At 49.4% G+C, this 23,274-nt stretch overlaps 1 protein-coding gene across 2 annotated transcripts in view; it reads left to right on the top strand.

The window, feature by feature from the left end:
- The window catches only part of PPP1R16B (protein phosphatase 1, regulatory subunit 16B), a 121,080-nt gene that overhangs the window by 84,626 nt on the left and 13,180 nt on the right, over nucleotides 1-23,274 (top strand). The window contains exons 3-10 of one of the 2 annotated variants that reach the window (XM_011974967.1): nucleotides 1,695-1,765; nucleotides 7,941-8,086; nucleotides 13,115-13,218; nucleotides 15,202-15,326; nucleotides 18,482-18,607; nucleotides 19,498-19,573; nucleotides 20,340-20,469; nucleotides 20,562-20,730. In XM_011974967.1, coding sequence (XP_011830357.1) covers nucleotides 1,695-1,765; nucleotides 7,941-8,086; nucleotides 13,115-13,218; nucleotides 15,202-15,326; nucleotides 18,482-18,607; nucleotides 19,498-19,573; nucleotides 20,340-20,469; nucleotides 20,562-20,730 — 947 coding nt within the window. The remainder of the gene's footprint in view (nucleotides 1-1,694; nucleotides 1,766-7,940; nucleotides 8,087-13,114; nucleotides 13,219-15,201; nucleotides 15,327-18,481; nucleotides 18,608-19,497; nucleotides 19,574-20,339; nucleotides 20,470-20,561; nucleotides 20,731-23,274) is intronic. The other variant, XM_011974968.1, reaches the window with a different exon arrangement.

The following is a 23,274-nucleotide window of genomic DNA, read 5'->3' as shown; positions in this document are numbered from 1 at the left end:
ACTGTGGTTTGGGAACTGGGCCTCATGAGGATGGAGCTGAGGGGCTGTACCCCCACCCCATTCACTGCTCCTGAGCCCTTAAGGACTCCTCCCTTGCCTGCCAGCGTCTTTTTCCCCTGTACCCCCTGGAGTTGCTGACTGGGTTTTTTGTCCTGCGGAAGGGATAGCCTTCTCTCCACCCTGCCCGGCTCACTTCTAATTTGTTTCCCCACAGCACAAATCAACGAGGAAGCCACCTCAACCCTGCCCTGTGGCGTGAACCGTAGTGTGGAGATAGTGTCTGCGGTGGGGATTAGGGGGTGTGGACTTTGGCTTCTGTTTCACAGGGAGCCAGACTTGGCTGGGGGTGGGAGGAGGCTCAGAGGGCTCAGGGCCAGCCTATGTATCCTATCTGCAGTGCCTGGGCCTCCACGCCTGGCTTCATCAGCACGATGGCACGAGGGCCACCCACACAAGCCAGCTTGCTTATTCAAGTTCGTCCACTTGCCCCACAAACGGCCACACTCTGTTCACCCCTCTGGCCTAGAAGTCCGCTTGCCCAGTAACTGCACAGTCTACCTTTGGGAAACTGGATCCAGGGAAGATCCTAATGAGGCCCTGCAAGCAGGCTCGGAGCCATTTGGACAGGAACAGTAGAGGTGTGGCCTGGAAGGGGAGCCAGGGGCTCTAGTGGACTCATCCCACTGGCCCCCTAGACTCCTCATCCATGGGGAGAGGCAAAGCTGGAAGGCCTCAGATCACCCTGCTAAAGCCAGAGCTGGGGTCCCAGTTGCCAAGCCGGGGAAGGGGCCTGCAGGGCTGCTGGGTGAGCTCCTCTCTTCTCTCCCTTTGCACTTGGGTTCACGGGAGAATTAGGGCCTGAATGGTGGCGGGCAGAGGAGAAGGGAGGAGGGTCACAGTGATAAGGGGAGGGGGCTTATCCTAAGCAAGAGGGATTCCAGGCTGTCGGTGCTGTTCACTGTGGCCTCCCTGTCCACCCAGAATCCCTGAAAACACACACACACACACACACACACACACACACACACCCCTAGACAAAATTCTAGGGATTGGGGATGGTTAAAACCTCTGCTACCCTCCTTCCTCAGGGCTCAGTAGGGCCAAAGAAGGGGCATTTGATACCCGTAGGTGAGCCATTACCTGCTGTGGGTACCCACAGTTTTAATAAAAATCACCACAGCTGCCAGAGCAGGAGTTCACTCCCAAACCACATGCAGGCCACTGTGCTGAGTCCCCGGCATGGCTCACCTCGATGACCACTCACACTGTCACCGTGAGGAGGATGAACATCATCCCCATTTTGCAGATGAGAAAACTGAGGCACAGAGAAGGTAGTGTCTTGACCGAGGTTGCACAGCCAATGAGAATGGTGCCCAAATTTGAACCTCCAGAGTGTATGCTTTCAATGACTAGAATGCGCACCCTCTGGACAACAAATGTAAATTGCTTAGCTCAGTGCCTGGCATACAGGAAGTACTGAAAAATTGTTAGTTCTTGTTATTGTTATCCATAATAAGACAGGCAGTGGCATCCACCTCTTGGAAATTCTGGGCCTCAGTTGTCTCATCTGTAAAATGGGGAGGTGTTACTACATTCCTCATGGGCCTGGGGGAGAGTGGGTCTTACCCAGGCCCCTGCATGCCTGCACACCCAGTGTGCAACGGGAAGCTCACTCCTGTACCCTCCTATTGCAGTACGCTACTTCCTGAAGAATAAGGTCAGCCCTGATTTGTGCAATGAGGACGGACTCACAGCCCTACACCAGGTAAGGCTGGGCTCGTTGGGGCTCCCGGGCTCCCTGCTCCTCACCTGGACAGGTACCCTGTTTCTTGGCACTTTCCTGCTCAGAACTCTCAGGGAGGAGGGAATGAGGGAGGGAGGAGGAGCTGCAGCTGGCCCATCTGAAAGGCTCTTGTCTGCTTTGGAGACACGCGTGTCTGTTACTGCCATCCTACAGAGCCCTGTGTGCGCGCAGACGCGCCTGCACATGCAGGCTCTGTTGACAGGGAGCCTTTGTTCACTGCACCCCTCCTACCCATGAAAGCAAGTGTGTTTGGAGCTTGACAGTGTACGAAGCACATTCACACTTAATCAGGACATCCCATCCACCCTGGTGACAGAGGCAGTTGGCGGGACTTATGTGACCTGCCCAAGGTCACATGATCTTGATTTATGGCCTTGAGCCATGTGCTATCATGACATGTCCTTTCCAAGGCAGAGGGATGGGTCCAGTCCTCCTTGCTGGGGACGGCTGCTCCGGCTGTCACCTTTCACATGGATGCTGCTACAGCCTCGTAACTGGTCCCCAGCATTCAGTCTGGCTCTGCCATAATTCTGTCTCCACACAGCAGCCATGGGGATGCTGAAGCCAAAACGCTCTTCGTGTTACTCAAAGTTCTCTGATGTCTTCCTATAATGGAGGGGATAAAAACAAACTCTGCCACAGTGCACAAGGCCGCACGAGGCGGGGCTCGCACCCGATCTTCCAAGCCTCCTGGCTCTCGGGGCTCCAGCTACACAACTTCTCAAGTCCTTGGACCCACAGCGCTCCTCCCCACCACACTTCCCACAGCACTTGGTGCTTTCACCCATTAGCTGCCCTCCACAGCAAGAGCTTCAGAGCTGTGCTGTGACGGACATACCCTTTGTCTTCTGAAGGCCCTCTTCCTTTGTAATTAGTCATTGTAGCCATTGATGTCATCATTTGATGCTGACTTCTCCCCTACTCAGACGCTGAGCTGCCCGAGGGCACAGCTCATGCCTCTTGCTTATGGGTGTGTCCTAGCATCTTTCCCCATGCTGGCATGCAGCAGGTACTCAATATGTGCATGCTGAATGAATGCATGAACACACCAGAGCCTCTCTGTGCCCGAGTTTCTAAGTAGATGGACTTGAGTGAGAGGCCAGGCAGCCAGAACCCTGGGCTGGTGAGGGCCTCTCCACCTCCATGCAAGGGCCGGGGTGGGATGGACAGAGACTGGCCACGCCCTGCCCACAGGCCCCAGGGGCAGGTCGCTGTGTGTCCTCTTGACTTCTCTCTCACAGGGCCTCAGGCATCCACTCTGAGGCAGCTGCCTCAGTACCCCGTCTCCATCTGCCCTTGGAAACTCCCAGACTCCCAGCTCCATGAACTCTAGAGGGCCTGGGACTCCACCAGGGAGCGGAGAGCAGGTGGCTGCTGTAGCTTGCCCTGAAGTGGAGACCCAAATGCCAATTTCCAAGGCTGGGTAGCACCCACCAGCCATGGGCATGAGGACCAAATGTGTAGGCTACTTCCTACTGCGTGCCAGAAAGGTGAGGACGTCAGGACTGAGAGTCAGACTTGTGGCCCAGAACTGTCACCCACTAGCTGTGTGACTGTGGGGAAGTTACTTAAGCTCTCTGTGCCTCAGTTTCCTCATCTCTAAAAGAGGAATAACAAGTACCCATCTCATTGGGTGGTTGTGAGGATGAAATGAACACACGTAAAACTCCTTTAAGCAGTGCTCAATACTGGATAAATATTATCTATTATTATTTATTAAAAGTTATTATTATTAAAATGTATCATGTGACCACTTATCTGCAAATTACTTCAGTTATATATTTCATTTTGATCCTTACAACAAACCTCAGAAATATTATCATCCCCAGGCCGGGCATGGTGGCTCATGCCTGTAATCCTGGCACTTTGGGAGGCCAAGGCAGGCAGATCACCTGAGATCAGGAGTTCAAGACCAGCCTGGCCAACATGGCAAAACCCTGTCTTTACTAAAAATACAAAAATTAGCCGGGTGTGGTGGCGGGTGTTTGTAATCCTAGCTACTAGGGAGGCTGAGGTATGGAGATTTGCTTGAACCTGGGAAGTAGAGGTTGTAGTGAGCCAAGATCATGCCACTGCCTTCTAGCCTGGGTGACAGAGTGAGACGCTGTCTCAAAAAAAAAAAAAAAAAAAAAGAATTATCATCCCTATTTTATGACTGAGGAAACTGAGGCAGCCTATTCAATAGAACTTTCTACAATGATGGAAATGTTCTGTGTTTCTGCAGTGCACAGTACAGTAGCCACCAGCCACATGCAGATCTCCAGCACTCGAAATGTGGCTGATGTGACTGAGGAAATGGATTTTGAATTTTATTTAATTTTACTGGATTTAAAGAAACAGTGGCTGTCGTATTATACCATGCAGCTTGGGGAGGTGAAATCTTGTCGAAGGCCAAACAGTGATTGAGTGTTGAAGCCAGGATTTGAAACAAGGTAGTCTTAACTGCTCTGTGGACACCACAGCTGCAATTCTCTGAGCCCCAGGTCTCCCCTTGAGTTGCCATTCCTATGCAATGAACTCTCGAGTGGCGCCCTTTTTTTAGCTTGGGGTTCCCGCCACCTCACATAGTGCTTCTTCCTTGTTGGTCACATTGCTTTCTCAGGACCAGTTTCTCCTGTGGGTTCCTAGGCCCCTGGGGATGCATGGTCAGGGAGGCGGGAACTCACCAGGCTCCGAGTTTAGCTGCATGAAGCTCATGGCTGACCAGCTGAAACCCACACCCCACCCCAACCACCACCTTTGCCTTGGGCCCCATGTTGAGATCCCTTTCAGGGAGACATCCACCCTCATCAGCCTGTGGGCTTCCATTTATTTTTTCAACAAGTACCTATTGTGTACCCACTCCATGCCAGGTATCTTCTGGGGACAGGGCCCCAGAAGTAAGTTAGGCAGAGTCCCTGCTCTCAGAATTCAGAGTGTGCTGTGGCCACAGGCACATAAATCATAATAGAGGTAATGCAGTGTGGTCAGCCCTTGCACAGAGGCAGCTTAAAGCTGGGAACCGAAGACTTGACCCAAAGGGGAACTGAGAAAGGCTTCTAAGAGGAAGGGATATCTGAGTTGGGTCTTGAAGGATGAGTAGGAGCTTGCTAGCTAGAAAAGGGTAAGGCAGAACATTCAAAGCCAAGGGAATAGCATGTGCAAAGCCTTGAGAAAGGGGCTCAGCATTTCAAGTTTGGAGTCTAGAGGGTTCTGTGTGGCACAATTAGAGTGCAGGGAGCCTCAGGGAGAGGTGCAGGTGGTGAGACTGAGAAGGTTAAGAACAGGGCCTTTGGAGTTAGACTGCTTGGATTTCAATTCATTTCTTACTCCGTGTGACATTGTGCCACCAGGTCTCCTTGAGCCAGTTTCCCCATCTATAAAAGAGGCCATTTCCCCATCTGTAAAAAAAGCAATCCTCCTTTTTTTTGAAGATTAAATGAGGCAATGCATGGCCAAAGCTTAGCAAGCTGCTTGACTCTTGTAAGCCCTCAAAAAGTATTTGACATTGTTATTGACAATGTGATGTGACATGTTATTACTGTTGTTGCCGGGGCTGTTGTTATTGTTATCACTGCTATTGTCGCTGTTGCTCCAGTGCAACAAAGGAGATGGGGGCACATTAAGAAGAACTGCCCATGCCTGGCAAAGGAGTGTGGATTTTCTTCTCTTGGCAACAGGGAGCCCTCAGAGGTTTGTAAATGCAGAGCAACATGATTAGATTAATGAAGAAGCTCTCTCTGGTCGAGGGTGTTAGGAAGGAGAGTGACAGGGAGGTAGAGAGAGATGATGAAACTTCATCCAGGGCAGAGGGTGGGGACAGCAATTTAGGAGATGTGAGATTCATACCTGGTGATAGATTGAAGGTGGGAAGGGAGGAGGTGGGAGGAGGTGGGAGGAGGCGACTGACTGCCAGGTGCCATTTCCCACCTCAGCCACCGCAGAGGAGGAGGCCCGCCCACTCCACCAGCTACCACCTACTCCATGTGCGCCCCTGCACCCAGCCCCCAACGCAGCCCTTACTCAAGCTGGGTCTCCCAGGTATAGACTGGTCCAGCCCCTGGACATTGTCTCACAAGACTCTGCCATTCTGGGCACACAGTCCCCTCCCGCTTCAACCTGAGGCTTCCACTCCACCCTCTATGTTTCCTGCAGTCTCCAGGGGTTGGATTTCTGGCCCTCTTGCCCCTGACCCCAGGGGCTTCTCAGTGGCATCTCCCAGTGAAGGCCTGGAGATGTTCACCTTCCACCACAGCCTCGCTTCGTTGCCTTTGGCGCCCTCTGCCGGCCGCGCCGTGCTGCTGCGTGGTTCTCCCGCCCACCTGAGGCAGCACCCAGCCGCTACAGAGTCACGTCTTTCCCTGCCTGTCCGGAGAGATGTCCTCAGACCTAGCCACCGTCCCCCCGCCCCCCCGCCCCGCAAAGACTGGCTGGCGCAGAAAGAACCTGGGTCTCTGGCGCCATCTGTGCAAACGGCTGCTCCTTTCCCACATGTCCTGGCGCTGAGCCCTGGCTTCCCTGGGGATAGGGGTGGGGCTGTGGTGCCGCCCCAACCCACGCCTACACCCACGCCCACACCCACCTGGGGCCGTGGGCTTCCACAGCTGCTCCTGCTCCTTCTGCTGGCATCTGGACTCTTCTCTCTATCCCCGCGGTCGTTTCTGGAGGCCAGGCCACCATCATCTCTTAGCCGGGTGACTTCAACACAGCTCCTCGCTGTCCCCTCCCAACGTGCACACATGTGTGTGGGCGTGCACGCGCACACACACAATCTGTTCTCCACGTGCAATCAGAGGAGCTGTTGTTTTTAAAAGCAAGTCTGATCCTGCTCCCCTTCTTAGCGTAACTCAGTGTCTCCCATTGCACTGAGGACCAAGTCCCAAGCCTTTATCTGGATGGGCAGGGCTGAGCCTTTGAGCCCTGCTGTGTCCCCTGCTGGCTTCCGCAGAAGTCACCTCTAGGGAAGAGTTTCCTCCTGCAGTCTGTAAAGTGGCTCCCTGTCTTTCTCCTCTCTCCCAGCCTCTCCCACCCTGGCGCCTAGCTTGACACCCCTCTGTCTCCCTGGGATCTTTTCCTCTCTATCCCTGGAGTCTGGGGGCTACCTGTGTTGGAGCCTGTGTTCTCTCTAGGAGGCTGCAGGCTGCTGGCCCTTCCCCTTTTTTTTTTTTTTTTTTTTTTGAGACGGAGTCTTGCTCTGTCGCCCAGGCTGGAGTGCAGTGGTGCGATCTCCACTCACTGCAAACTCCGCCTCCCGGGTTCACACCATTCTCCTGCCTCAGCCTCCTGTGTAGCTGGCCCGCCACTGCTCCCGGCTCATTTTTTTAAATGTATTTTTAGTAGAGACGGGGTTTCACCGTGTTAGCCAGGATGGTCTGGATCTCCTGACCTCGTGATCCGCCCGTCTCGGCCTCCCAAAGTGCTGGGATTACAGGCGTGAGGCACCGCGCCCGGCCGGCCCTTCCCTCTTACCCGGACTGCCCGGTGCACAATCCTGCAGCATACAGGCAGGAGCACAAACATGGCTGTCTCCTCGCAGGGGCTATCAGGACCCCGTGGAACACTCACGTGGAGCTGGATTCTTTCGAGGGGAGTCTTGGTTACTTGAAGGCTTCCCCAAGATCTGAGCTACTGGGTCAGAGGTTCCTAAGTCAGAGGTTTCAAGCTATGATCTTGAAACCACTTTGGAGGCCACTGCTGGGAAAGGGGACACCCCGCCCCCGCAACACACACACACCCCTGCCTCAACCCAAGCAATCCTGCTTGGATTTACTGGTCATCTAAGTGAGAGTTCTCCATACAATTTTGTTTGGAGAAAGCCTTCTGGGATTAAAAAAAAGTTTTAAAATCTCATTCAAAATTTTGTCCCATTTCAGTGATACTTGCAAAGCACGTTATAGCTGACAGAGTGTTTTTTACCTGTATATTTTTATCTTATATATTATTTACTTCATTTTTGCTCACAAGGAGACTGAGGCCCAGAGAGGTTAAGTGGCTTGCTCAAGGTCAAGGGCAATGCTTACAGTGTGAACATCATGGAGCTGGATTCAAACTTAGGCCTTCCACAGTCTTCCTCATGGCCTCCAGGGGGAACCTGGCATGTCCTGACCAGGGCCCAGGGTCCTGCCTGGAGCTGACTCTGCCTGTGTGTCCCTCCCAGTGCTGCATCGACAACTTTGAGGAAATTGTCAAGCTGCTCCTCTCCCATGGTGCCAACGTGAACGCCAAGGACAATGAGCTGTGGACACCCCTCCATGCTGCAGCCACCTGCGGCCACATCAACCTGGTGAAGATCCTCGTTCAGTAGTACGTGCCCCTCCCTGCCCCAGAGCAGCCTCCCTCCACCTCGTGTCTTTTTCCAACTTCCTTCTTTCTCCCCTCACTTCCTCCCTTCCTTCTTTCTTCCCTCCCTCCCTCCTTTCTTCCTTCTTCCCTCCCTTCCTCCCTTCCTTCTTTCTTCCCTCCCTCCATTTCTTCTTTCTTCCCTCTCTCCCTTCCTCCCTTCTTTTTTCCTTCCCCCCTCCCTTTCCTTTTTCTTCCCTCACTTCCTCCCTTCCTTCTTTCTTCCCTCTCTTCCTTTTTTCTTCTCTCCCTTCCTCCCTTCCTTCTTCCCTCCCTTCCTCCCTTTCTTCTTTCTTCCCTCCCTTCCTTCTTTCTTCCCTCCCTTCCTTCTTTCTTCCCTCCCTTCCTTCTTTCTTCCCTTCCTCCCTCCTTTCCTTCTTTCTTCCTCCCTCCCTTCCTTTCTTCTTTCCTCCCTCCCTTCCTCTCTTTCTTCTTTCTTCCCTCCCTTCCTCCCTTTCTTCTTTCTTCCCCCACTTCCTCCTCTCCTTTTGTCCCTCCATCTCTCCCTTCCTTTCTTTTCCCTACCTGCCTCCCTCCCTTCCTTTCTTCTTTCTTCCCTTCCTCCTTCCCTCCTTTTTTGCTTTTCTTTCTTCCTCTCCTCTTTTTTTCTCTCTCTCTGTCACTCTTTCTCAGTATCTCTTAGTGCTTGTCACTTTCTTTCTCCTCGCATCCTCTCTTCATCTCTCTCTCTCTGCTTCTACCTCTTGCCCTCTCCTCCCCTCAGTTCCCCCTTACTCTCCCCATCTCTGTGTGCCTGTTATTTTCTTCTTCTGTCTCTGTCTGTCCTTCACTCTTGGTCTTGCTCTGTATTTTCCAGTCTCTTTTTGTTTTCTCTCTTCTCCTTTCATGCTGTCTTTCTCCCTAATTTTTTTTAGTGATAAAACACATATAACATAAAATACCGCCTTACCCATTTTAAGTGTGCAGGTTAGTGGTGTTAAGTACATTCATACTGTTGTGCAGCCATCACCCCCTCCATCTTCAGAACGACTTTCATCTTGCAAAACTGAAACTCTGTACCTATTAAACAGTAATTCCCATTCCCTGCCCACCCCTGGTTCCTGGCAACCACCATTCTACTTTCTGTCTCTATGAATTTGACTACCGTAAGCACTTTATGGAAGTGGATTCGGAAAGGCCAGACGCCGTGGTTCACGCTTGTCATTTCAGCACTTTGGGAGGCTGAGGCAGGCGGATCACCTGAGGTCAGGAGTTCGAGACCAGCCTGACCAACATGGTGAAGTCCCATCTCTGCTAAAAATACAAAATTAGCTGGGTATGGTGGCGCATGCCTGTAATCCCAGCTACTTGGCAGGCCCAGGCAGGAGAATCACTTGAACCCAGGAGATGGAGGTTGCAATGAGCTAAGATCACGCCATTGCACTCCAGCTTGGGCAACAAGAGCAAGACTCAACCTCAAAAAATAAATAAATAAATAAATAAATAAATAAATAAATAAATAAATAGTGGATTCAGCTGGGCATAGTGGCTCACGTCTGTAATCCCAGCTACTCGGGAGGCTGAGGCAGGAGAATCGCTTGAATCCAGGAGACTGAGGTTGCAGTGAGCCGAGATTGTACCACTGCAATCCAGCCTGGGCGATGTAGTGAGACTCCATCTCAAAAAAACAAGAAGTGGATTCATATAGTATTTGTCTTTTTTTGGCTGGCATATTTCACTTAGCATAATGTCCTCAAGGTTCATCTATGTTGTAGTATGTGTCCGAGTTTCCTTCCTTTTTAAGGCTGAATGTACTCCGTTGTATGTCTATACCATGTTTCACTTATGCATCTGTTTGTTGATGGACACCTGGGTTGCCTCCATGTTTTAGTTATTGTGAATCATGCTGTGATGAACATGGGTGTACAAATATCTCTTGAAACCCTGATTCCAGTTCCTTTGGTTATACACCCAGAAGTGGAATTGCTGGATCGTATGGTAATGCTATTTTAAATTTTTTAAGGAGCTGCTATACTGTTTTCCACAACATTTTACATTCCCACCAACAGTACACAAGGGTTCTAGTTTATCCATATCCTTGCCAACACTTACTATTTTCTGCTTTTTCTTTTTTGTTATTAGCCATACTAGTAGGTGTGAGGTGGTCTCTCACTGTGGTTTTGATTTGTATTTTTCTATTGATGAGTGATGTTGAGCATCTTTTCATGTGCACATTGTCCATCTGTATATCTTCTTTGGAGAAATGTCTATTCAAGTCCTTTGTCCATGTTTGAATTGGGTTGGGTTTTTGTCATTGAATTTTAGGATTTCTCTATGTATTCTGGAGATGAATCCCTTATCAGATAGATGTAATGTTTTCTCCCATTCTATGGGTTGTCTTTTTAACTCTGTTGGTTGTGGCTTTTGCTGCACAAAATTTTTAAATTTTCACAAAGTCCAATTTATCTACTTTTCCTTTTGTTGCCTGTGCCTTTGATATCATATCCAAGAAATCACTGCCAAATCCACTGTCGTGGAGCTTTTGTTCTATGTTTTCTCCTAAGAGTTTTACAGTTTTAAGTCTTTCATTTAGGTCATGGATCCAGTTTGATTTAAATCTTATATATGATATTGGGTAAGGACCTACTTCATTCTTTTGCATATGGATATCCAATTTTCCTATGCCATCTGTTGGAAAGATGATTGGTCTTTTCTCCATTGAATGGCCTTGGTACCCTGTCTGAAATCATTTAACTGTATATGTGAGGGTTTGTTTCTAGACTCTATTATATTTTATTGGTCTGTATATTTGTCTTTATGCCAGTCCCACACTGTTTTGATGCTAGAGTTTTGGAGTTCGTTTTGAAATCAGGAAATGTGAGTCCGCCAGCTTCGTTCTTCTTTTTCAGGGTTATGTTGGCTATTCAGGTTCCTTGAGATTCCCTATGAATTTTAGAATAAGCTATTCTAGTCTGCAAAAAAAATCACTGAAGAGCTGGGCGTGGTGGTTGACACCTGTAATCCCAGCACTTTGGGAAGCCGAGGTGGACAGACCACTTGAGGCCAGGAGTTCGAGACCAGCCTGGCCAACATAGTGAAGCCCTGTGTCTCCTAAAAATTAAAAAATTAGCTGAGCGTGGTGGTGCATGCCTGTAATTCCAGCTACTCAAGAGGCTTAGGCAGGAGAATTGCTTGAACCTGAGAGGCAGAGGTTGCAGTGAGCTGAGTTCGAGCCACTACATACCAGCCTGGGTGATGGAGCAAGACCTTGTCTCAAAACAACAACAACAACAACAACAACAACAACAACAACAAAATCATTGTGATTCTTAAAAGAATAGCAAGAACCACAATTACTTTTGCACCAACCTAAATAATAATTGGTATTACTCAGAGTTAGGCACTGGGCACACAGGGATGCAGAAGTCCTGGGGAGCCAGGAAGAAAGCCAGGGGGTTTAAGTACCAGAGTTGAGACAGAGCCAGACCAGGGGACTGATCATCTGAGGGCAGGGAGTCAGAGAGAGTGGCCAAGGGCAGGTAGCCTTTTGCACTGGTCTTGGCAGAGCAGCAGGAGCCCATCATTGGCTCCCGCGGGGATGGAGATGACAGTACTGCTGCCCCAGCTCAGAGAGCTGGATGAACTTGCTCTGGGGCGTACAAGAGCTCAGAGAAGTCACAGTGGAGGGCTGTTAGGCCACAGGACTGGATGGTGGCCCATGCCTACATCTCTGATGGGAACCTGAGTATGGTTAATTCTGCTAGGAGCTTCAGGCAGTCACAGCCTGATCAGTGATGGTGCCAAGAGGACAAGGAAAGTGGTGCCAGCCTGGGTCAGTGGGTCCCAAAGCTGATCGGTATTACAATCACCTGGGGCATGGGTTTAAAACACAGATTCCCATGCCCTAACCCAAGGACTTTTTCAGGAGGGCTGGAGTGAAGCCCACCCAAAATGCTGCATTTTATTCCCATGGTCCGCAGGTAGTTCTGCCACAGGGCATCCAGGGCCATTCTCAGAAACCACTGGCCCAAAGGGCAAATTCTTCCAGGGAGTCCCAAGTCTCCATTCTTCTACCTCTGTCCTATCAGCCTTTTGAGTAGGGACTTGGAGGAGGTGGAATGTAACTGAGGGTGTTTCTGCATATGGGCAAAAAATGAAATAGAACATGGAGAAGTAAAAAGAACTAATATGAGAAGTTTAAGTCTGGACTCTACTGTATCCAAGCTGTGTGACCTTAGACAAGTGACCGAACCTGTCTGAGTCTTTTTGTTGTTGTTGTTTTTTAGACCGAGTCTTGCTCTATCGCCCAGGCTGGAGTGCAGTGGCGTGATCTTGGCTCACTGCAACCTCCGCCTCCCGGATTCAAGCAATTCTTATGTCTCAGCCTCCTGAATAGCTGGGATTACAGGCTCCCACCACCACACCCCGTTAATTTTTGTGTTTGTAGTAGAGACAGGGTTTCACTATGTTGGCTAGGCTGGTCTCGAACTCCTGACCTCAGATGATCCACCCCCCTCGGCCTCCCAAAGTGCTGGGATTACAGGCATGAGCCACTGTGCCCAGTCATGTGTGAGTCTTTGTTTCCCCTTGCGTGAGATGGGGCCAACAATATTAACCTGAGCTATTATGAGGGTTAAATAAAAGGATGCCTGCAAAAGGGGCTTAGATCAGGCTTGGCTCTAAGCAAGTGCCTGGTAAGTGGTGCTGCTGCCATTCATGCGATTTTTGTTATTGTCACCAGGAGGACTTTTATATCTGTCCCTAAGTCCCTGCCTGCTGGTTCAACAGAGTGAAAGGCTTAGGGAGGTCTCCTGGGATAGCTGTCCTGGGACTTTGGTCTCTTCCCACCTAGGGCCCTGGGATCCTGCAGCCGTCGTGCTCTTGGACTGTGTGTCAGGCAGATCCAAGGATCATCTTGCTGGGGTACACCTTGGTAGGGTTTTGAGTGCCGGGTTGTACAGTAGGATTGCAGGTGAGAGGCCAGAGGGCAGAGGCAGCTAGACCAATCCTAGCCACACCTACTTGGCCCTCACCCTGCCTCTTTCTCTGCAGTGGGGCCGACTTGCTTGCTGTCAACTCGGATGGGAACATGCCATATGACCTCTGCGAGGATGAACCCACCCTGGATGTCATCGAGACCTGCATGGCATACCAGGGTAAGGGAGGGCAGCCCGCTATGAAGTGAGCACAGCACAGAGTTGCAGAGAGCGTCTCTTAAATCAGTACAGGCGAACAGATTAGCTACTCATCGGCCTGCCTTGTGCGCCGCGCTCAGTGAATAGGATGGGTCCTCATTCGTATCCTTATCTGTGTGATTGTCAAGAGCAGGACGTGAGAGGACCCTGGAAAATGTGCTGCGCAGAAGGCGGGTATTGATCTCATTTGTGTCACCCACACACGCAGATGGCCACAGCTGGCCTTGTGTTCATCAGCTGTGACAATTTGATTCAATAAACATTCACCGTAAAGATATATTTCTATGTGGGACAATAATAAAGTCAAGAACACTGGAGGGTGCCTGCTCTGTGCCAGGCACCACACTAGCTGCCAGGGGCCCAGATAAACAAGATGTGGGCTGTTCTTAACTCACAAATGAGGTTCAGAGAGGAAACAAATGCAGCAATGAGAGACCTGCATGCCCCCAGCACCCCACAGACAGGCCTCTGAAGTGCCACCTCCTTGGAAATATGTCACACACCCCAGATCCTCAGCTGCAGCTGCAGTCCTGCCCTGGCCCTGCCCTCGTGTCTCCCATAGAGCCACAGTAACCATGATTGAATCTCCTGTTCCCTGCACCCAGCTCTTCCTATTCATCTCCCATGGAGATTCTTAACCATTTTTTGTGCCAATCTGGTGACTCTATGGACCCCTTCTCAGAATAATGTTTTTATTTTTTTGAGATGGAGTCTTGCTGTGTCCCCCAGGCTAGAGTGCAATGGCACAATCTCGGCTCACTGCACCCTCTGCCTCCCAGGTTCAAGTGATTCACTTGCCTCAGCCTCCCAAGTAGCTGGGATTACAGGCGTGCGCCATGATGCCCAGCTAATTTTTGTATTTTTAGTAGAGCAGGGTTTCACCATGTTGGCCAGGCTGGTCTCGAACTCCTGACCTCAGGTGATCTGCCTGCCTCAGCCTCCCAAAGTGTTGAGATTACAGGTGTGAGCCCCCGTGCCTGTCTAGAATAATGTTTTTAAATAGTTATAAAATTATAGGATTATAAAGGAAGCCAATTATATTAAAGCATAACTACCAAAATATTTTTCAATGTGTTAGATAGAAACTTCATTAATTCATTAAACAATAAGATAACAGGATATGAAAATAGCTATAGTATCTGTTGGTAACAAAGTCACAAGCACTGCTAGCAGTACTGTGGGTTTTGCTTACGTTCTAATGGTAGGGAATGCTAAATTTCATTTAAAGCTTAGTCAAAATAAACATGTGATTTTATTTCCTCCTTTTGTAGACCTCTCCTGAACTCGATCGAAGAGTGCTTGGTCTAATGCATCTTTTTATGGAGCGTGTCATCCTCTCGTTAAATACTATTCGTAGCTGTCAGTAACACACTTTTTAGACAGGAATGGGATTCGGGCTATACAATGTGTCTCTGCGCCCCCTACCTCAACTGACTCAGCTCTCCACTTGAAAGTAATACATTCATTTATTCAGTCATTCTGCAACTAAAATTGATTGAGCATTGTGCCAGGTGCTACAGACACAACTGTGGTTAAGACGAAGGAAACTAACAGAGACCCTGGTCAGATAGGGCGGTCAGTAGAGGCCAGTTTAGGAGATGATCCAGTCCAGGACCTAAAGAACAAGACAGAGGCAGCCATCTGAGCAGTTGGAGGTGTGTAGGTGGATGGTAGGGACTTTCGGGTAGAAGAACAGCATATGCAAAGCAGCTGACATGAATCCAGTGCCTAGTGGGTGCCAGGCAGGAATGCCCTTGCTCTGTGGGCCAGTGCATGGTGCCTATGCTCATCAGGCCTGAAGACAATGATCTATGGGCATGTCTGCATGCCCCCTTGACTGGCGTACCCTAGGGTACAAGAACCATGCCTCCTCGTCTGCCTTCCCCTCCCCTCTGGGGTCCTAGGCCTGAGGGTGCTAAATAAATCCCCTCTTTCCCACTGCAGGCATCACCCAAGAGAAAATCAATGAGATGCGGGCAGCTCCTGAGCAGCAGATGATTGCGGACATCCACTGCATGATTGCAGCAGGCCAGGACCTGGACTGGATAGATGCCCAGGGTGCCACACTGGTGAGGAGGTGGCCCAGTGCCAAAACCAAAACCAGCTAGGTCCAAAGTGGGCCAGCAACTGGTGGGAACCAACCCTGTACCCTTGGGGCCTGTCTGTGACCTTGGACCTCCTCGAGAATCCTTTTGGGCCAGGATTGCCCCTGGATAGGGAGGGTCAGCAGAGCAGGGCTCAGCCTCTTTGAGAACCTGGCCTGTCTCTGGGCTGGGCTTGGTGGCTCACACCTGTAGTCCCAGCTACTTGGGAGGCTGAGGGAGGATCACATGCACCCGGGAATTTGAGTTTGGGCTGTGATTGCACCAGTGCACTCTAGCCTGGGTGACAGAGCAAGACTTTGTCTTTAATAAACAAACAAACAAAAAAGAATCCGGCCACTCTCAAATGGGACTTGGAGTTAGGAGCCTAGATGGGAGGCCTGGCTCCCACCTGTTCACCACCTGCTCTGTCTCCAAGATACTCCTTTACCCAAAGCTTCAGGTGTCCATCTTAAGCTCCTTATTTCCCTCTCCTCTAATGACCTCCTCTGTTAAGGACTGGTGTCACCATTCACCCACTCACCCATGCTTTCTTGCTTTGCACTGTCCATTCCTCTGCCTTAGTGTCTCCTCTCCCACCCTAGCACCCACTGCCTTGCCTCATCAGCTCCTCTGTTATTACTGCAATAGCCTCTCCTTTGGGTTCCCTGACTTCCATCCATCCATCCATCGAACCATCCATCCATCCATCCATCCATCCATCCATCCATCCATCCATCCATCCATCCATCTATCCATCCATCCAGTCAACACACAGTTATGAGCATCTCCTCTGTGCCACATACTTTACTAGACCCTGGAGACAGAGAACAATGGGACCTTCTTCTCTCTCAAGTTTGCCTGGTTAACTCCACTCATCCTTGCAGCTCAAGTGTCAATGACTTAGGAAAACCTCCCTGGCCACTCCTCATAGGCTCTCAGAGCACACTGCAGGCTAATATTGGGAGGTCTACTTCTGCAGCCTGTAAATCAAAATTCAGAGCATGGCTGTGGCAGCCTACCCCGCTGATCGGGGTGCGGGTGCCCTGTCCCAGGCTTAGGTTCCATGCTGGTCATAAGCACTTAGCAGTCTTGGGATCTCAAGCTCACTAGGTAGGGCTCAGCAGTACCAGGTATCCTCACCGCCCCTCAGGCCTGACCTGGCAGCCTAGGTGTGATAAGTGGGCTTCTTCCACCTGCTTCCTGAGCTCTCACATCTGTTTTGTGCCCATTTCTATTACTTGGGTGCCTGCTTGAATTACCTGCTCAGCCTAGCACTCAAGAATGGGATCAGGTAGGAGGACTGACTGTTTCTGTCTGAAGTCAAGGTCAGGCTGCACTAGGGCATACCCACTCTTATTGCAGCTCTACTGGGGCTGTTACTGGGTCTTCAAGACAGAGGGATCTTCTCTTCCTGGGCTGGGGCTGGCCTCAGGGTGGCCCCACCCCCATGGACCAGGCACATACTAGGTCTCAGGTCTTCCCAGTAAAGTGGAGATCATAGTGTCTTCCTCGTCTTCCTCACAGTGTTGTTAGGAGCATTAAATGAGATTCTGTGTGAAAGTGCTTAGCACAGTCTGTAAATTCTCAATGTATGTTAGCAATGACCATTATTTTTACTAATAATGCCACTATTCCACTCATACCTTTTAATTTCCAGCCAAGTATTGAGGTTTGTAATGTCGTACTGGCCAGCAGGTATCATTCTCTACAACTGGCAAGAATCAAACATTTATAAATCAGATAATTATACTAATTTTCACATCATACCCTTGGTTTTTCAAGTTGGAAAACAAAACAAAACAAAAAACAAAGAAACAAAAACCATCCACTGACCAGAGCTTTAAGCAACTTTGTCCCAGGATGAGGGAGCATCTGACCATCAGGGCTGTATTCGGAAGGATCACTTCCTGAGGCCATGCCTTCTTTGTCCCTCTGACTCTCCGGCCCCAGACCTCAGGTCCGCTGAGGCTCTCTGGCTTCCTCCTAGCCAGTCTTCTGCTGACCACCTTGGACTCTCACTTCTATCTCTCATCTTGGCTGGACAGTTGATGTCTTTCTGCCTTATTTCCTTCTCCCTCATTCATTCTCATGGTCATCACTTAGGACTCTCTAAGAATTTGAATCCCTTACTGAGTGTTCATTATGGGCTAAGCACTTTATGTATTTTGGGGGCAGGTTGAACAAGCATGACAACTGAGGTCTGCCAGGCAGTGACTGAAGGCCTTGAATGGGATCACAGTCCCTTATTGGATATATTATCTATTGCTCCATGACAAACTACCCCACAATGTAGCATCTTAAAACAATAATAAATATTTATTGTCTCATATGGTTTCTTTGGGTCAGAGAGTTAGGAACAGCTTAACTGGGTGGCTCTGGCTTGGTGGCTGTCATGATATTGCAATCAAGATGTTGCAATATTGTTGAGACTACTGGGGCTGCAGTCTCATCTGAAGGCTTGACTGGTGCTGCAGGATCCACTTCCAAGGTGGCTCACTCACATGGCTGGCAAGTTAGTGCTGGCTGTTGGCAGGAGGCCTCAGTTTCTCACCTCTCCTTGAGGCTTAGGACCTCTCCTTGAGGCTTCTAGAGCGTCCTCACAACATAGTGGCTGCCTCCTTCTAGAGTAATTGATCCAAGACAATGTAAAGTAGAAGCAGCAATGCCTTTTATGCCCTAGCCTCAGAAATCACACATCGTCACTCACTTCACAATATCCTATTTGTTAGAAGTGAGTCACTCAATCTGGCCCACATTCAAGGTGAGAACAGTCGGGCTCCATCTTCTAAAGGAAGCTGTGTCAAAGAATTTGTAGACATGTTTAAAAATCACCATATTGAACCTCAGAGACCCCTTCTTCAGGGCTCAGTGCACAGTAGGGGCTCAGTAAATGCTGTTGCTTTAACCACATGGATGCCAAGACCAACCACATGGGAGAAGAATTCAGCTCTCTACCTTTCTTTCTAGGTCCATATTTCAGACTTAATAATCCTCTGCAATGTGACTGGTATTTCCATCTCATTCTATTCCATTCTATTGGCCCCAAGGATGCTGTGGGGCTTGGGTGGGGGTAAGGGCTAGCCTACCTTCAATGTGGGACTGATCCCCTAGGGAATGCTTACTTCTTTCCTCTTCTCCAGCTGCACATAGCTGGAGCCAATGGATACCTGAGGGCAGCTGAGCTCCTCCTGGATCATGGAGTACGTGTGGATGTGAAGGACTGGGATGGCTGGGAGCCCCTGCACGCAGCTGCCTTCTGGGGACAGGTAGTTCTCACCCACAGGGCTGTGGGGGAAGCCGGCACAGGGCTAACCTGCTAACATCAAGTTTTTTGGGCTGGCAATTGGTTTCAAAGAACATAAGACTTTAAGGCTTAAGGTGTTGACTATAGCTCATATGTGGGATATGAAAAGGCCTAGGGAGTTTGCAAAAACATTGGACGAGACAAGTTGTGTTTTTTTTAAAATTATTATTATTATTCTTTTTTTAAATTTTTTGAGCCAGAGTCTTGCTCTGTTGCCCAGGCTGGTGGAGTGCAGTGGCGCAATCTCAGTTCACTGCAACCTCTGTTTCCTGGGTTCAAGCAATTCTCCTGCCTCAGCCTCCTGAGTAGCTGGGATTACAGGCGTGTGCCACCATGCCCAGCTAATTTTTTTGTATTTTTAGTAGAGACGGGGTATCACCATGTTGGTCAGGCTGGTCTCAAACTCCTGACCTCAGGTGATCTGCCTGCCTCAACCTCCCAAAGTGCTGGGATTACAGGCGTGAACCACTGTGCCTGGCTGACAAGTTGTGTTCTAATAGGATGGTAATCAGATTTGCCAAATAAGAAAATTTCCAGCATTTTTGCCCCCAGTAGTTTCTCCATTTGTTTCCAGACACAAAACTCTGATTGTCACTTACACCTAGTCCCTCCTTAGATACCTGCCAGCTCTAGAGTTACAGCCAACTCTTTCTTCTCCCTCTTCTTGGTGTGGCCCAGGCATTGCATCTGTCTGGATTCCCCCCATGGCTCTAGCATGCAGGCCTTCCCTGGAAATCAACTTTGTCCCACCATTCTTTGGATCACATGCTAAGAGGCCTTGGGCACTCTCTCCACCTCCTAGGCTTTCTGAGCTCTGGGCAGGGGGACACTGAGCTTCTTCCTGTGTTTCAGATGCAGATGGCAGAGCTATTGGTGTCCCATGGAGCTAGTCTCAGTGCAAGAACATCCATGGATGAGATGCCAATAGGTGAGTCCAGCACAACAGCTGGTGTGTACAAATAGACAGTTATCAATTTTTTGATGGGTAGAGGGAGAAATAGATAAATATATGGTTGTATAGACTGATGGATTGGTGTATAGATAGATAGATGGATTAATTAATGGATGGTAGATGAATGGACAGATGGACAGATGAAGGGATAGATGGATAAATGGATGAATGGATGGATGAGAGGGGTACATGGGTAGATATTATGAGGTATGGTTGACTGGATGGGTGGGTGGGTGGATGGATGATGAATAGATAGAAGAATAAGTGGATGAGTGGGTAAAGGATGAATCTGAATAGATGGCTCTTTCAGCAGTGGGTAGATAGCTGGATGAAGAGGTTAAGTAGAATAGATAGGAGTATGTAGCTTTCTTAGCATCTTTGCATAATTTATTGCTTGGGCTATGTGGGGTACCTGCTTATTTCCCTCACTACTTCTGTCAGTGAAGACTTGAGGACTCTTCTTGGAGACTATCAAAGAGGAACATGAATCCCTCGGTCATAGCTGGGAACCTTAGGAATTGTGACTGTGCCCAGAACCTGGGTTTCCCATTCTTATAATCCTCTAAGGTTTGGGTTGCAGCCCAGGAACTTAGGCTGTCATTGTTTGCTTCCCTCCCTGCATGCCCCAAAAGATGCTTGGAGTTTTCATTGGGTTGGGGTGGTAGCTCGTCTGGTCTGGAGCACCCTCTTGGGCCACAGGTCCTGGCCCTGTCCCCCACAACAGACCCCTCTGCCCCTTCAGACCTGTGCGAGGAGGAAGAGTTCAAGGTCCTGCTGCTGGAGCTAAAACACAAGCATGACGTGATCATGAAGTCACAGCTGAGGCACAAGTCATCCTTGAGCCGGAGGACATCCAGCGCAGGCAGCCGTGGGTGAGTCCAGGGCAGGGCAGCCAAGGGTCCCCGTGCGTGCTCCTGCCTGTGGTGCCTGGGTGCAGCCTCCAGCACCCACTTTGTCCTCTCAGGAAGGTGGTGCGTCGAGCCAGCCTGTCGGACAGGACCAACCTGTATAGAAAGGAGTATGAGGGAGAGGCCATCCTGTGGCAGCAGCGGAGTGCAACCGAGGATCAGCGGACCTCCACCTACAACGGGGACATCAGGGAGACCAGGACAGACCAAGAGAATAAGGACCCTGTGAGTGGCCTCACTCTCTGCCCCAGTGTCAGCCACTGCAATGGGAGGAGAACAGGGCCCAGCCTGGCCTTGCCTCTTCAACTGAGAGCCTTCAGAGGGAAGTAGCCAGGCACTGCCCTTAAACTAGCATATCCAGTCTGATGGTGGTGGCTACTGTAGTTCAACCAGCAGTTTCAGTCTGATGCTGGTGGTTGCTGTAGTTAAAGAGGTGATCAGGGAGCGTGTTAGAGGCTGAGCTGGGTGCTTTGGCACACAGGTGGGTCTCCTAATTGACAGGGGGTGAGTGTCCGCTATGTGCCTAGCTATGCTCCACCACACCTAGCAGTAGGCTTCCCAGAAGAGAGCTTCAATAGGGCAGTCACCCAGGAGCTGAGGGCGCTACAACTTCTTTTTCGGGAAATATAACAAGATATTGAGAATTGTGTTTATCAGAACATGCTTTTTGAAAAATGGAGTAGGATCCTAGTAGGACCTCTGAGAAGCCTGCTCCTGTAGCAGCCAATGGTCCTTTAAGCTTTAAGCTGCTTTCCTAAGGGAACACACATTCATTTCTGGTGGTTGCTTTGAGAAATTTTCACAAACTGGATGGCTTAACATGGTGGAAATTTATTCTGTCTCTGTTCTGAAGGCCAGAAGTCTAAAATCAAGGTGACACAGCGTTGGTTCCCTCTGAGGGCTCTCAAGGAGATTCTGTTCCATAGCTCTGTGAGCTTCTGGTGGCTCAGGCATTCTTTGGCTTTTGCTAGCATGATTCTAGTCTCTGCTTCTATCTCCACATGACATTCTTCTTTGTGTGTGTGTGTGTATTTTCTCTTTTTATTTTTATTTTATTGGATTTTTTCTTTTTTTTTGAGACAGGGTCTTGCTCTGTCACTCAGGCAATGGCATGATTATAGATCACTGAAGACTCCAACTCATGGGCTTAAGCGATCCTCCCACCTCAGCTTCCCAAGCAGCTGGGACTATAGGTGGGGGCCATCACGCCTGGCTAATTTTTAAATTTCTTGTAGAGATGAGGTCTTGCTATGTTGCCCAGGTTGGTCTCAAACTTAGCCTCAAGCAATCCTCCCACCTTGGCTTCCCAAAGTACCGAGATTATAGGTTCGAGCCACTGTACCTAGCCTGTTTTTTCCTCTTATAAGGACACCAGTTATTGGATTGGAGCCCATGCCAATCCAGTATGACCTAATCTTAATTTAATTTATTACACCTGCAAATACCTATTTCCAGATAAAGTCACATTTGGAGGTTCCAGGTAGACATGAATTTTTGAGGGACACTACTTAACCCAGAACCAACACACTCAGCATGGCTGCTTTCTTGCTGAGTGGAGTGAACAAGTTTGGGGCTGGAGTGGAATTGCTGAGGACGAGGGAGAAGCTAACTGTACCAGAGGTGGTCTGCCATTTTTGTTCTTCCACCACACCATGAACAGATGAAAACATGCCTAGAGAGTTTAGCTTTGGTGGGATGCAATTGATTAGCTACCCAGCATGCCCACGTGTCTCAGAGGGACCCTGCTTCCCAGCATGAACAGTGAGGTCACCTACTGCCTGTCTCACCAGGAGGTGTGAAGGTGCCTGCCCAAGGGGAGGCCACATCAAAGCCACCAGCTGGTGATGGAGAGGGCACATAGGGAAGCTTTGTTCTGCCTGGCCCCTTAGTCTGAGGATTGGTGAGAAAAGAGACATAGATCAAGATCAAATCACATTTCAGATGTCTCCCAGCTGTGCTTTATTTATTTTTCCTTTGTGATTGTGGTGTAACTTAAGTATGGTAAAGCAGACAAATCTTTTTTTTTTTTTTTTTAATGATATGAAGCCTTGCCTGTTACCCAGGCTGGAGTGCAGTGGTGTGATTTCAGCTCACTGCAACCTCTGCCTCACGGGTTCAAGTGATCCTCCTGCCTCAGCCTCCCCAGTAGTTGGGATTACTAGTGCCCACCACGACACCTGGTGGATTTTTGTATTTTTAGTAGAGATGGGGTTTCACCACGTTGGCCAGGCTGGTTTTGAAGTTCTGACCTCAAGCAATCCGCCCACCTGGACCTCCCAAAGTCTGGGCTTACAGGAGTGAGCCACCATGCCTGGCCAAGTAGACACATCTTAAATGAGATTTTCAACAAACTTTTACAAATGTACACACTCAGATGAATTCATAGAGCATTTTCATCATCCATGTTCTCTCTCTGTCCTTTCCCCCACTCCAAATGTAGCCACTATCTAACTTTGAGTTCTAAAGATTAGTTTTGTATATGCATATGAATAGACACTGTAGTTTGTCTTCTTTTATGTCTGGCTTTTTTAACATCTGTGAGAGTCACCCACGTTGTGGCATATAGCAGTAGGTCTGTTTTTGTTTTTTGTTTTTTTTTTTTTGAGACAGGAGTTCACTCTGTTGTCTGGGCTGGAGTTCAGTGGTGTGATCCTAGCTCACTGCAGCCTTGACCTCTCGGGATCAAGTGATCCTTCCACCTCAGCCTCTTGGGTAGCTGGGACTATAGGTATGTACCAACATGCCTGGCTAATTAAAAAAATTTTTTTT

Source organism: Mandrillus leucophaeus, unplaced genomic scaffold (genome assembly GCF_000951045.1).
Source record: "Mandrillus leucophaeus isolate KB7577 unplaced genomic scaffold, Mleu.le_1.0 Scaffold150, whole genome shotgun sequence".
Lineage (NCBI taxonomy): Eukaryota > Metazoa > Chordata > Mammalia > Primates > Cercopithecidae > Mandrillus > Mandrillus leucophaeus.
This window is presented reverse-complemented; position numbering and strand designations above follow the sequence as displayed.